We start from the raw sequence: 12,113 nt of genomic DNA on the forward strand, positions 1-12,113 counted from the left end.
ACAGAGCTGTTTTTATCATCAATTTTAACCTCTCTGTGGTTAAATCAGACTTCTTTTACCCCCTGCCCTTTTGCATTTCTGTCTTGCCTTCTCCTGCTCTAACTCTGAACACACACACACACACACACACACACGCGTGCACACACACAAACACAGTTTATTATGCAGTAACATTACCAGATCCCCTTAGGCAGCTGTGCATCTCTGTATGACTGATGAGGGTAATTTCTCCCAAACAACAGAATGATCACTTTGGTGGTGAGCGCCACACAGACCCTCCCTCCTCCCCTGTCTTCCCTCTCCTGTTTTTCTTTTTAGCTTACAAAAAAGGCAAGAAAAAAAAAAAGATATTTGGTACTACGTCTCCTGCAGTGTCTGGAATGGTTCCAGTGGAGATAAACAGCTCTCATACGCAAAAGGAAAAAAAAGGTAATCACTCCATGGATCCAGTCAATCTACTGAATCTTTGATGATGATTCCCGTTCAAACTCTGCTAATAAAAGACATTCGAATCAAGCTTCCACTTTGCCAGTTGGAGCTGGAGGTGTGGGGGCTTCCCCTTATTTTTTCCTTGATTACCACAGGGATCCAATATAATACACATGCCACTGTGAATTAGCCTCACAGTAAGGACTGGCCTGAGCCACAGTGAGTTTATACTGCCTGTGTACTACTGTGCACCATGGGATACACTGAGAAGAGAGTAGTTAGGACTTGTCTGCCTCTCTCTCTTGGCCTCATAGGTTCAGCCTCAGTGGGCTGTCTTTACCTATTCTCCCATCTGTCAGTCACACACAAAAACAAATCCACCTGTCGACCAGGAGACTGGGCTGAGCAGGACGATGCTACAGCTGTCTGGGCCTGACTCTGTGCAGAAGGGTGCGAGCCAGCGCCCTCCACTGGTGATGGAAAGCCTATTAAGATGCTTATTACCCCACCTGTCAGCACCATCTCCTCACCTGTACAGATACGGCTGGCTAATGAAGACAGTCACTATTAATACAGCACCTTGAGCATGGAAGTCATGCCTCTATGCTTTTTGTGGTCCTCGTGTCCTTGATCACAAGGGCTCTCCAGCCTTGTAACAATATAACAATCCAAGCGTTAAGAGACAGGCATTCTTACCGCGCCACTTGATTGCCTCAACAATGAAGCTATTAATGCTGCATTATGTAAATTGTAATGGTCACAAACATCTAATAGGATAAAGGCTAAGTACAGTGCAATTTAATGCAGCTGACTTTCAGTGGCTCTTTGAAGGATGTTTTCAATTATAACAGAGCTAATTTAATTCATTGTTTCGTAGCTGAAAATGCATTTTTAAAGGTTGACTGAGTCTCTATTTCAGAACTCAGGTTTAATCAGTCATGTACATTGAACACTGGAACGTCCTCTAAAGAGATTGACAAAGTTGCCGGGGATCTGCGTTCTAGGTTTTAAAGGGACACAGTAGCCCTGCCCTTCTCTTTTTTTCCTCAGATGGCAGGCTTCAGTTGTGGAGGGGAGGGTGTTCATCTAAAAGATGAAAAGACCTGCGCCTTTAAGAGGGCTGTCTCCCCTTTCCCTCATGCTCCCCCTCAACCACACAGACACTCCTCCTGTGAGCATTTGTGAGGCAGCTCCTGTCCCTTATGTCTCTTTGTGGGGAACAGAATAGACTTCCCAGAGCATCACTGGAGACAAGACAGAGCTCTGGGGAGGACACCCCAGGTGCAGACCTCCATGCAACCCTGGCCTCAACTGCTGTGGATGTTCAGATGAGCAAGAGGAGAGGAGACGCAGACCCACTCAAGCTGGAGTAAAACATCCAGAGGTCCAAAACAGGAGGTGGAACAGCTGGACAACCCAAGAGGTCAATTTTGAGTTGAAGGCGACATGATCATCAGATCACAATCAACAACGCTGGACTGGATCGCTGAGAAAAAGGTGGAGTCTTGATATGAGCTTTTAGTTTCTCTGTAGAAAAGTTTTGCTAAAGAAGAATCAACAAAGTACTCCATATCTTTTGAAGCTATTAAGAATAAAAGCACCATATGAAATGCATACAAACGAAGGAAAGAGGATGATTTAGCTTAGTTTTTTTAATTATTTTTTTATCCATCTCCAGAGCAAATAGTCCAAATAGTCATTTATGTTATGAAATGGAGATGCTCTTTAAAGAACATCTTGAATGGTCCCGACAGTGTTCTTAATTCACCAGCCAGGCGTTTATCTTATTTCTCCAGCTCTTCCGGAGAGGGAGCATTAAAGACTTCATTGATAGTGCTCTTAGGGAGCGGGTAATATTTCTTATATGAAGTCTTGAAACTTTACAGCTGTTGACTGAAGGGAGAGAAAAGTACCACATTCATAAGAAAATGATGTTGAGCTGTTTTCCATGTATGTATCTGGAGTAACATTGCGGTGGAGCACTGAGGACAGAAAAAATGTTCGCAGGGTGCGGAGTGGTCAGTGGCCAGAACCAGTACCTTACCAGAGACGCTGTCAGCACCCTCCCAGGACTAGAGGTGAACAGACCGATACGAATGGAGAATGGTGTAACCCAAGGGATCGGCTCTGTCTACCAGGATCAACCATACAGCAATGCTGGCCAGCCAGCGGTGGTGAATAATGTTTCCAGCCCGCTAACACCCCTGCCAGTCCCTCCCCCTGCACTCAAACTCGGGCAGGAAGGGTTCAAGAAAGTCTGTCGAACTGAGGAGGACAGCCCTTGTCCATTTCCAGGACTGGCCTCGGGTGTACTGGAAATGCGCGTGAAGGAGGGAAGTAAGATCCGCAACTTAATGGGATTTGCCATGGCACGGATGCAAGGAGAGAAGGGTGTAAGTGGGGGAGGACTCAGGCAAGTGGTCTTCACTGGGTCAGGCCGCGCAGTCACAAAGACCATCACCTGTGCTGAGATCATGAAACGGAAAGTGGGCTCTCTGCACCAGCTGACCAAACTGCAGTACAAAGTGGTGAAAGAGGTGTGGGAGAGTAGTGAAGGTGGGACATCTGAGATGACGGTGCACAGGACTGTGCCCTCCATCAGCATCCTTCTCTCCAAAGACCCACTGGATCCCCAGGAACCAGGCTATCAGCCTCCAGAGACTCTCAGTGCATTGTGGGAGGAGAGAGAGGGTGTTGAATCCTCCTCGCAGACAGCATGCAAGAGACCTCTCGGACCTTTGCCATACAGCAGTTTCCCTCACTGTAAGAGAGCGTGTTTGGGGGAAGGAGTCTCAGTCCACCCTCCGCATTGACTGGCTGAACCGGTGTCAAACAGTGGAGAGGATTGAATCAGAGGAGTTCATTTGGCACTGCCCTCCACTCAAGCACAATGCTGAGACAATCAGAACACTCACTCAGACAGAACAGTGCTTTCTCAGAAGAACTGAGTACCAATTCCAGCCTCCAGAGGTCAGTTTGACTGGGACCTAAAAGCTTGCCTCTGTACATACAGCATTTAAGGGATGTGTTTCTCGGCATGTGCAACATGGTGTCTCACATCCACAAATCTGTGACGATGTGTGCTCCCATGCTATAAAATCTTCGACAGATTCACATCCCATTTCACACTGACAAAGAAAAAGCCATGAATAGCACAGGTTTCAGATTGCAGTAAACTATCTACAGCCTGTGGATAAAAATCATTCATTAGCACCATGTTACAATCATCTCTATTCTTCCATGTTCTTAAGTGTAGCCTTTAAAAAAACACAAGTAGACCCAAGGACATAAAATAAAAACAGCTTAAAGCCATTGAAGGTATGACAAATGCAAAACATACCGATTTTGTCTGATTATTAAGTCTCATGAAAACAAAATTAAATAAATTGTTTTTTCTTTCCCAATGGAAATTTTGTTCTGTATTTCATCTTTCTTACTCACACATCATTGAATTTGCAAAGCTCTGATTGAACAGAAAATCACAGTGTGCTGATCTTTTGATAAGAATAACTGCAGTGAAATTTGTCTGTAGAAAAAGCTGATTTAATGACAAAGCTGTTGATAAGGCACAGCTCCTAAACCAACCCAGCCTGACAGATATGCCTAGGGCAGAAATACAGGCACAGATTATCATTAAGATAACAACGAAACATCACACAACACAGTGGAGAAAAGGATTAAAACTAGGCTTGACAGAGCTTCGCACTACACTGTTCCTGCAAAATATGAAACACGCTATACTCCTTCCCTTTCAGCCAATAGGCCTACCCACCCACCATATCTATTGTATAGTATAATGTACCTCTTCTGCTTTGATCTACCATTTCTCAAGCAAAATAATATGCTGAACAATGTGGTCTAAAAAGAGACAAGTTTTCACAGTAGCACTATGCACATGTAGTTAACTGACATAAAAAAAAAAGAAATGGCTGCCGACTTCCTCAGGTTGACATTCTTTTATGCATTGCCTCTCTGCGTTTTCACACCATTTAGATACTACTTTAGCTGCGAAAAAAGGTACATCTGAGTAATTGCTGGAGCTTAACTGGGTGCTGCAGACATCTATGGCAATTGGATCAAAATTCAACTCGGAGCAGAATGCACAGTGGTAAAGAAAAAAAAAAACAGCTGGGAGGGTATGTACTGAATTTAATGGATTAAGGATCTCAACATATATTTCTTTAAAAGTTATCCTAAACAAGACAAACAAAATAAATCTTCCTGAGAATAATTTTATGCGAAATACTTAAGAACTTTTTCCACTTAATCAACCCTGTCTTCTGGGGATAATAACTTAGACAAGTGGAACCTTGTCTGGAGCTTTTACTGTTGATCTTAATGAAAATCTGCAAAAGCAGATGTCGGCCTCCTAAAGTAAATTAATCAAAGTGACTGCTAACTGGGGAAACAATTCTGTTGCAGCTTAAAAAGGAGAAAAAAGGAGAGTTCAACCCTGTGGCATTAGCGTTCAAATTCGTCTTTCGAAGGAATATGAATCGTAATATTTCATATAGTGGTCAGCCAGAACTTTAACAGTCTATGGCGGACATAGTGATTAACCTCCCTCTCGATCCCATTAAATGAATCAGAGCACAGCAGAGCATCCAAGGTTGAATAAGAAATGCTGCGACTGCAATACAGCACAGATGTAGCAAACTGTGTGTCCTCAAGACTGCTGGAAGGTTATCACTTCATGTCGTTGTTATCACAGAGTTAACAGCTTTCACCCAAGAGCCTATGGGACAGTCGGTCCGTGATGCAGGTCAAAAAGATAATGCCGGTATAAGTAAATTTCAAATCGACCTGCATCTGTTATCAAGCATTAAGAATTCTGGGCCAAGTGTAAAATGCAGTGGGGGTAATTAGGGATAACGGCAAAGCGTACCTGAGTGAGAGAACAGATAAAACATACTGACAAAAGCGCTATCCCGGAGCTAAATCCAATGTGGCTGGCACGAAATAGCATGGTGGAGGAGTCAACAAAGTGCATTATAAGAATGTGGACAAGGTTATTCACAAGCTCAGAGTCCATTTTGCCAATAATGATTGTTTTCAAAGTTGCAGTCAAGGTGGATTTGGAGGAGATGCAGGCATGGGCCTAAAATGTACTATCTGTGTTTACCTTGAACTATATGTATGATTAGTATATTTTAACCAAGTGCTTTCTATGAGAGACTAGATGAAGGAAAACAGGTAAAATCTTGACTACTGACCAAATTATCCATACACTCGATCTTGAAGGAGATATAACTAAAGATTGTTTAGATTAGACGTGGATTTTTCAAAACTGGGTGAAACTAGTGATGCCCTTTTTTCCACCTTGTGTAAATGTTTGACAATTTTTTTTTTTTGATTGGTGATAAAGTTAACAAAACAAACTAGTGCAGACAGAATAACAAAAATAAACAAACAAACAAACAAAAAAACATTTAACAACAATGAGGAAGACAAAACGGTCAAGGATGGTCCAAAAATACAGACAATAACAAGCAGTTAAACTAAATGTGGTAAGTGTCCAGAAGGAGTGATTATAGTGATTAGGTCGAGTATACAGTATGTGTTTAAGTATGTCTGGGTATTTGTATAAGTGGCAGTGTCATGTATTGATGTGTGCAGTCGGGAGTGTGACTTCTGAGTGGTGGGAAGAGTAAAGGAGAAAAGGGGTGAGAGAGAAAGAGAAAGAGACCAAGAGAGGGGGAGAGAGGGAGAAAAAGGGGGAAAAAAGCATATATATATATATATATATATATATATATATATGTATATATATACACACACACACATATATGAGGCCTGGGGTGATTATAGTCATACTCACTCTCATTACTTTAGTATAATAATGATACTAACAATAATAATAATAATAATAACAACAATAACAATATTGATGATATATATATATAGTAATAATAATTATAGTAAAAATAACAACAACAATAATAATAATAATAATAATAATGATACAAAACTGAAAAGAGACGATGATTCTTACAGGCAAATTGATATAGTATACTAACAGCTATAATGATGATGATAAAATGATTTATATCTGGCAGTGAGGAGAAGGGCTACACAGGGCCCTCGGAGAGTTGAGCAAGAGCCACCCCCCCAAAACCCCCCAGAAATTGTCTATGTTAGAATTGTCTATGTTGGACAATTTCAATTGTAACTGTTAACTCAGCAGGTATTAAGACACATATAATGGTTGAATGGCTGCAACAAATTGTATTTTATTCAAATGATTACTTTAAAGGATGATAAAGCCAAACTGTATTTTATACCTTTGAATACCTTTGAACTGAATACCTAATAATATCTTAGTAATATATATAGTATATATAAATATGTACTATATGTAACTATCTTAGTAATAGTTATATATTTATATATATATATATATATATATATATATATATATATATACACATATGTAACTATTACTAAAATATAGTATTATATAGTAATGTAGTAACTATTACTAAGATATAGTATTATATAGTAACGTAGTTAATAAATCTTTAATAAAGGGCAACATTAAGTAAAGACTGACTGATCATAGATATGGCGGACACAACAATAACCCTTCTATTTACCAAAGCCATTAACTACATGCACTGAATGTGAATAAATTCATTTTGAAGTTAACATAATGAAAGCGTTGGCACTCTATTTTTCCTGCCTCTGCTGCTGCAGCAGATGAGAGTGAGGTCTCTGGGATGGTGTGGGAGTTCGCTATCTCCCAGCCTCCAGATGGCTCCGTCTTCTCTTATCTAGAAGAATGGGTGCTGCCTCAATTTTTCAACTCGCCTTATCTGGGAATCCTTTAAATTGAATATTTACTGGGCCTATGTTTTCTGCCTGTGTTAGCCCTCTGAAGTCGACATTCCTCTTGCTTGTCGAGACAGGCCAAAGGTTTTTCTCACTCATACACTCTCTTTGTCTGCCTTGTCAAGTAATGGGACAGTGATTGATTAGGTGATTGTCAGGAGAGAATGGAAGGTTAAGCAGTTAAGCAGAGAGCAGTGGAGACATATTAACGAATGGCCATGGAGGGAATATGTTCAACAATAGAAAAACGTACATTACCCAAACATGACATCAGACAGACCTCCATTTTATGTCAGGAGTAAAATAGATTAAATTAATCACTTTCCAAACAGTCTATTGTTTTCTGCACAGTGTACACGAGAGGTTAAGAGAACACTTAAGCAGCCATTGAAAACATCTTATTGCAATATGACTGGCTGTGGTCTATCTGCATAAACAAGCTGTGCCACAGCTACTCCCTGGTAAGTGTCTGGAAATGTCTTTTCAAAACCATTTTGTGAAATGCCTCCATGTTGGATTAATCAGCGCAGCTGAGGATGTAATTGCTGTGCTGAAGTCAAAGCTGTAAGAGCAGATAATGAACACTGACTACAGGGCTGCCAGAAACCAGGGCGAAAGAAATGGGAAGTTCGGAGACCAAAATGTCTTCAGCACTCTTTCAAAAGCCCTCATAGAAAATGAGGGCACACTGTGTTTACACTAAATAAAGACTGATAAAACATCACCTATGACTTAGTTCTTACTAATGTGGAGATGTTGTGACAGCTTCATACTGCTGTTAAAATTTCAATCAAATTGGGGCAAATCAATATTAATTTTAAGGATTTTCTCAATCACTTAAACTTATTTATGCATGTTTTGATGTGCTGAGTAACATGCATGCATCTGTCAGTTCTGTGTATTATATAGGTATTTGGTTAATTTTCTTTCATGATGGATGGGCTTGCAAAGGTGAAGAAACCCAACAGGAGTTTGTTCTGACTGTTGCTGCCCTCTGGTGGAGAAATACGTTTAAAGGCAAATACAGAGAAAGCCTCATCTCCTTGCTCAAGGGTCGTACTGTTGATATATTTGACAAGCATCTCTGATTGTGTGCACTAGAAGGTAAGCTAAATGGTCACATAACAGCATTCACAACAAGCAAACAGCAGCTATTTTTTGTCATTTAATGGCAATTCTAATACTAGCCCATCAAAAAGTGTTAAGACTCTATTTTACCCTTTTATCATCATTGCCTCTCCCTTGCAATAATGGGAGGAGTTCAGACTCAATTAGCTTAAAATAGCTGAGGCATAAAGAGATCTCCTATATTTTGAAAAGCACTCATTATAATCTCTTCCATCTCATCTCTTCCAAAAAGGTGTTGATGAGAAAAGGGAGAGGGTACGCTTACAGACTGATATTTGCGAAATAAACCACAAATGGAAACACACACACACACACACATTACCGAAGCTTATGTCTGCCCCAGCAAATATTAGCTTTGTTCTGTTTCAGTAATGCCCAGTAAAAGGTGAAGACGGGACAGTTCAGACTTCAGGAGGAGCATGATTAACATTATAATAGTGAGCAGGAAATGCTGAGTCCCTCTGGCTTGTCGAACCTTTGCCCTTTGACCCCTGAAGTAAAAATGTGCCCATGTGCAATATGACAAAAATGTCATTCTACTGTGATTAATATGGTGACTGCACGGCCCAAAAATATTGGCCTTGTTCATATGTAAAAGAAAATGCCATGCATAATGCTGGCAGTGCTCTTGGGTTGCATATTAACATTCCTTAGTGTTCCACTGAGTACTGATAGAGTGACGAACAGCTGCTGCCTCTCGGTGTCATTGGTGTAATTGGATGCCCCCATTCCTGTGCAATCAATATAATCATTGACAAGAAGGTACTGTGGTTTTCTTAAACATCTTAACCTTGTGGAAACAGCAAGGAACTTAACATTTCTCTTCAAACTGTGCTACAACTTTAAAGTATTACTGTTTTTTATTTTATGGTTTTAGACAGTAGCTGTTAAAAGTGCACTAAAAAAAGCATGTTTTTTTTGGTTTAACTAAAAATGTTCAGCGTTTTATTTCATTTTATGTTATATTTTTTGATTTGTTTTAGTTACTATATAATAAGTAGGCTCCTTCCATCCATGTCTGTCTGGTTATCTAGCTAGCTAACAGCAGTTACCAAAACAGAGAATTCCTTAATAATGTTGAAGAATCGGTCTCCTGATTACGTTTTGTAGTGCCCAGTGTTGAACACAACAGAACTAAAAGTAGCCCCATTTATCTCACTGGTATTCATGAAAAGAAATACCTGAGGCTGGTGACATTTCCTGATTGAGTTGTCCTTTTTCCTCATTATTTATAAAATCCATTTTCTCAAGTGGTTCACCTGATATTGACATATCCCCTGCATCCATTCTTTTCACCATATTATTTTTTTAAAAACATCGAACTAATACAACTCAGGTTTGAAAGTGGGGGAAGTTTATCTCTTGTATTGCCAGTCGCATTCCACACCAAGGTCGACAATATGACTAAATGATTTGGTTAATTTGAATTCAAACAGTGTCAGCTGGAGGTCCACTCCGCACAGTGGGAGGATTGGTAGAGTAATATCAACACAGTTGTGATTACTCCATTGACGCGGTAGGGTGCTCCAATCAGAGCCGAATCACTCTCCTCATTACAGACTACAAGGCCAGATCTCAGTGGGTGGACCAAAGAATCAGCCTTCGTATCTTCCCACTGAAATTAATTGAAATTCATTTGTGGCACCCTGATGCTCCCCATCAACACCAGGCTCATTCACATCTGTGCACTCCACCCTGGATTCATTAAGAACAAGCACTCTGCAAGTTTCAAAGCATGTAAAAGCACAGGTTGTATTCAGTGGTGTGGACCTCGGCATTCAGGCCAGATTGTAAGCTGCAGTGCACAGTATCAAATGTATCTTTCCAGGAACGACTCTTGTTGAGGCAAAGCAAAGTAATCTGACCACGTATTGCTCCAGTGGAGTGGCTCCTGAATGTATTTACTCTTGCAAGGACACTATGGGATTTAGGGTCTCGGGTAGCGATAAGTGCAGGCAATGAATACTCCAGCAACAAAAGTGACAACTAGCCTGCTATTATCCACACTGATATACTGCATGGTTGCCATCTTTGTTTTGTGTGACATGCAGTCCTTGAAGTCCAAATGAACAGCTTATCATATTGCATACAACACGCACTATTTACAGAACACATGCAAAAGCTTTCCTCTCTCCAAAGCAAACCAAAGTACAGCTGAAGCACAAAAAAAACAAAACAATTATCACAAACACATTAACAGCTAATGCATTTACTATTCCCATCACTACCCCTAGAAACTATTCAGACCTCCTATCGCTGAATGCTTAAAAAACAAACTCAAACGCAGTACTGTGCCACTTGTGTTAAATTTGCTGATCTGTTGCTGTTTATCACAGAATAAAAAGGGCCATTTATATGATGCTTGTAGATAGCAATCCAGGAACCTCAAAATTCTCAATATTTATAAATAAATGCACCATTATGGGCAGATCTTGTTGAACTGATCCAACCACTTCAAAGTAGCACAAAGGTCCACAAACTCCCTAATGCCTGGACCACCCTTGGCTGTGGTGCTTAAGGAAGCAATAAAAAGTACAAACCGAACCTGAATCTCCTTTCAGGACCTTGATATCCATGATCTGTAGGCATGTGATGGGCAACTTCTTGTGTTTAACCAACCTGTGACACCTCTCTTCCCTACAAGTCTGTACACTAGAACCCATTATTGGTCGATATTATCGGCTGTTATTGACCTATTACCGTTATTTTGGTATCAGCATATCTGTTGCCCGATATGTTGTCGAGGTGTCGATCTGTATGTATACAATATATATTTTGTACTTCTGCCTCACTTCTTGTAGGCCAGTGTTGCTCTTTTTGCAGCCAGCCGACCCCCATCCACAGTTCCACCTGGCTATGTATAGATGATATGTTCCAGCCACTAAGTTAAGCCTCTATTGAAGATAAAAAAGCATTTCTAATTTCAAGCCGGACACTGATAACAAGACTTACCCCTGTTTCCAGGACTTTCTGTTTGGTCAAACCTTCTTCAGTTCAGCTGTAACACTGAATGATGTGCGTGCTGTACAAAAAGAAGAGTTGAAGAGTTTAACCTTGGGCTCGAACAAAGATGGTGACCAGAAGTGCCTTGATAGCTAAGATGTTAGCATCTGCAAAATGATTTTTTACAGGTTCATTTTTACTATATCAATCTTTTTCTCTGTTATACATTTTCACATTTCCATCCTTATCATTGTATTTCGACTTACTTCTGTCACTTTCAAGGCCATGCTTCCGTTTGGTGTCACTTCCGTCTGCCATTTTGTTTTGGGTTTTTTTCAAGTTAGGCTAGCAAAAGCGGCTTGGAAATCTTGACAATTATTTTTGAACAGCGGTTTTTGACGGCTCGTGTTGTCAACCACATTTTTTAAGCAAATAATACATTTTACAAAGTAAAAGTGGTTCAGTTACTCGAAAGTCAAACGTGTTAAATGTAAAAACACCGATAGGAGGAAAGTACGGATGTCATCTGAACCCAGAGCCTGCTCTTCTTCATGGGAGCGGTTACTTTAATTAGCCAGCAGATGGCAACGTCACAGCCACAGGTCCCAACGGTGCTTTCAAATGCTCCTCGTTAATTCTGTACTCCTATCTAGGCAACGCGATTAAATAATAGTAAGCAAGTAGATAAATACCACTGAGCATGATAAGTATAAAAAGCAATTCCACTGTTTTCCTTAGTGTCGTTGTATCCCTTCAGAAATGTCCGCGCTTTCTGAAAGGGGCGA

General features: G+C 40.4%; 1 protein-coding gene and 1 long non-coding RNA gene across 4 annotated transcripts in view; one reads left to right on the forward strand and one right to left on the reverse strand.

Annotated features, from left to right (window-relative positions):
* Positions 1-11,899, reverse strand: part of LOC311260932 — an 83,283-nt gene extending 71,384 nt beyond the window's left edge. For both annotated transcript variants that reach the window (XR_014623072.1, XR_014623073.1), the window contains exons 1-2: positions 11,595-11,899; positions 11,338-11,407 (exon numbers count right to left, since the gene is read on the reverse strand). This is a non-coding gene — a long non-coding RNA (uncharacterized lncRNA). The remainder of the gene's footprint in view (positions 1-11,337; positions 11,408-11,594) is intronic.
* Positions 1,628-3,839, forward strand: LOC311255484 (ribonuclease P protein subunit p25-like protein). 2 transcript variants are annotated; one of them, XM_084350004.1, is made up of 2 exons: positions 1,628-1,926; positions 2,437-3,839. In XM_084350004.1, the coding sequence occupies exon 2, from the start codon at positions 2,526-2,528 to the stop codon at positions 3,240-3,242; it is 717 nt and encodes a 238-aa protein (XP_084206130.1). In that variant the 5' UTR covers positions 1,628-1,926; positions 2,437-2,525; the 3' UTR covers positions 3,243-3,839. The 2 variants fall into 2 exon arrangements, with proteins under 2 accessions (XP_084206130.1, XP_084206129.1); XM_084350003.1 differs by having other exon boundaries at positions 1,628-3,839.
* Positions 11,900-12,113: the final 214 nt, after the last annotated feature.

The sequence above is a fragment of the Pagrus pagrus genome (assembly GCF_965226575.1).
Source record: "Pagrus pagrus genome assembly, chromosome: 1".
Classification (NCBI taxonomy): Eukaryota; Metazoa; Chordata; class Actinopteri; order Spariformes; family Sparidae; genus Pagrus; species Pagrus pagrus.

Coding starts and splice junctions, on each gene's coding strand:
- LOC311255484 (XM_084350003.1), top strand. CDS start 2,427: ATGTTCGCAGGGTGCGGAGTGGTCAGTGGCCAGAACCAGTACCTTACC.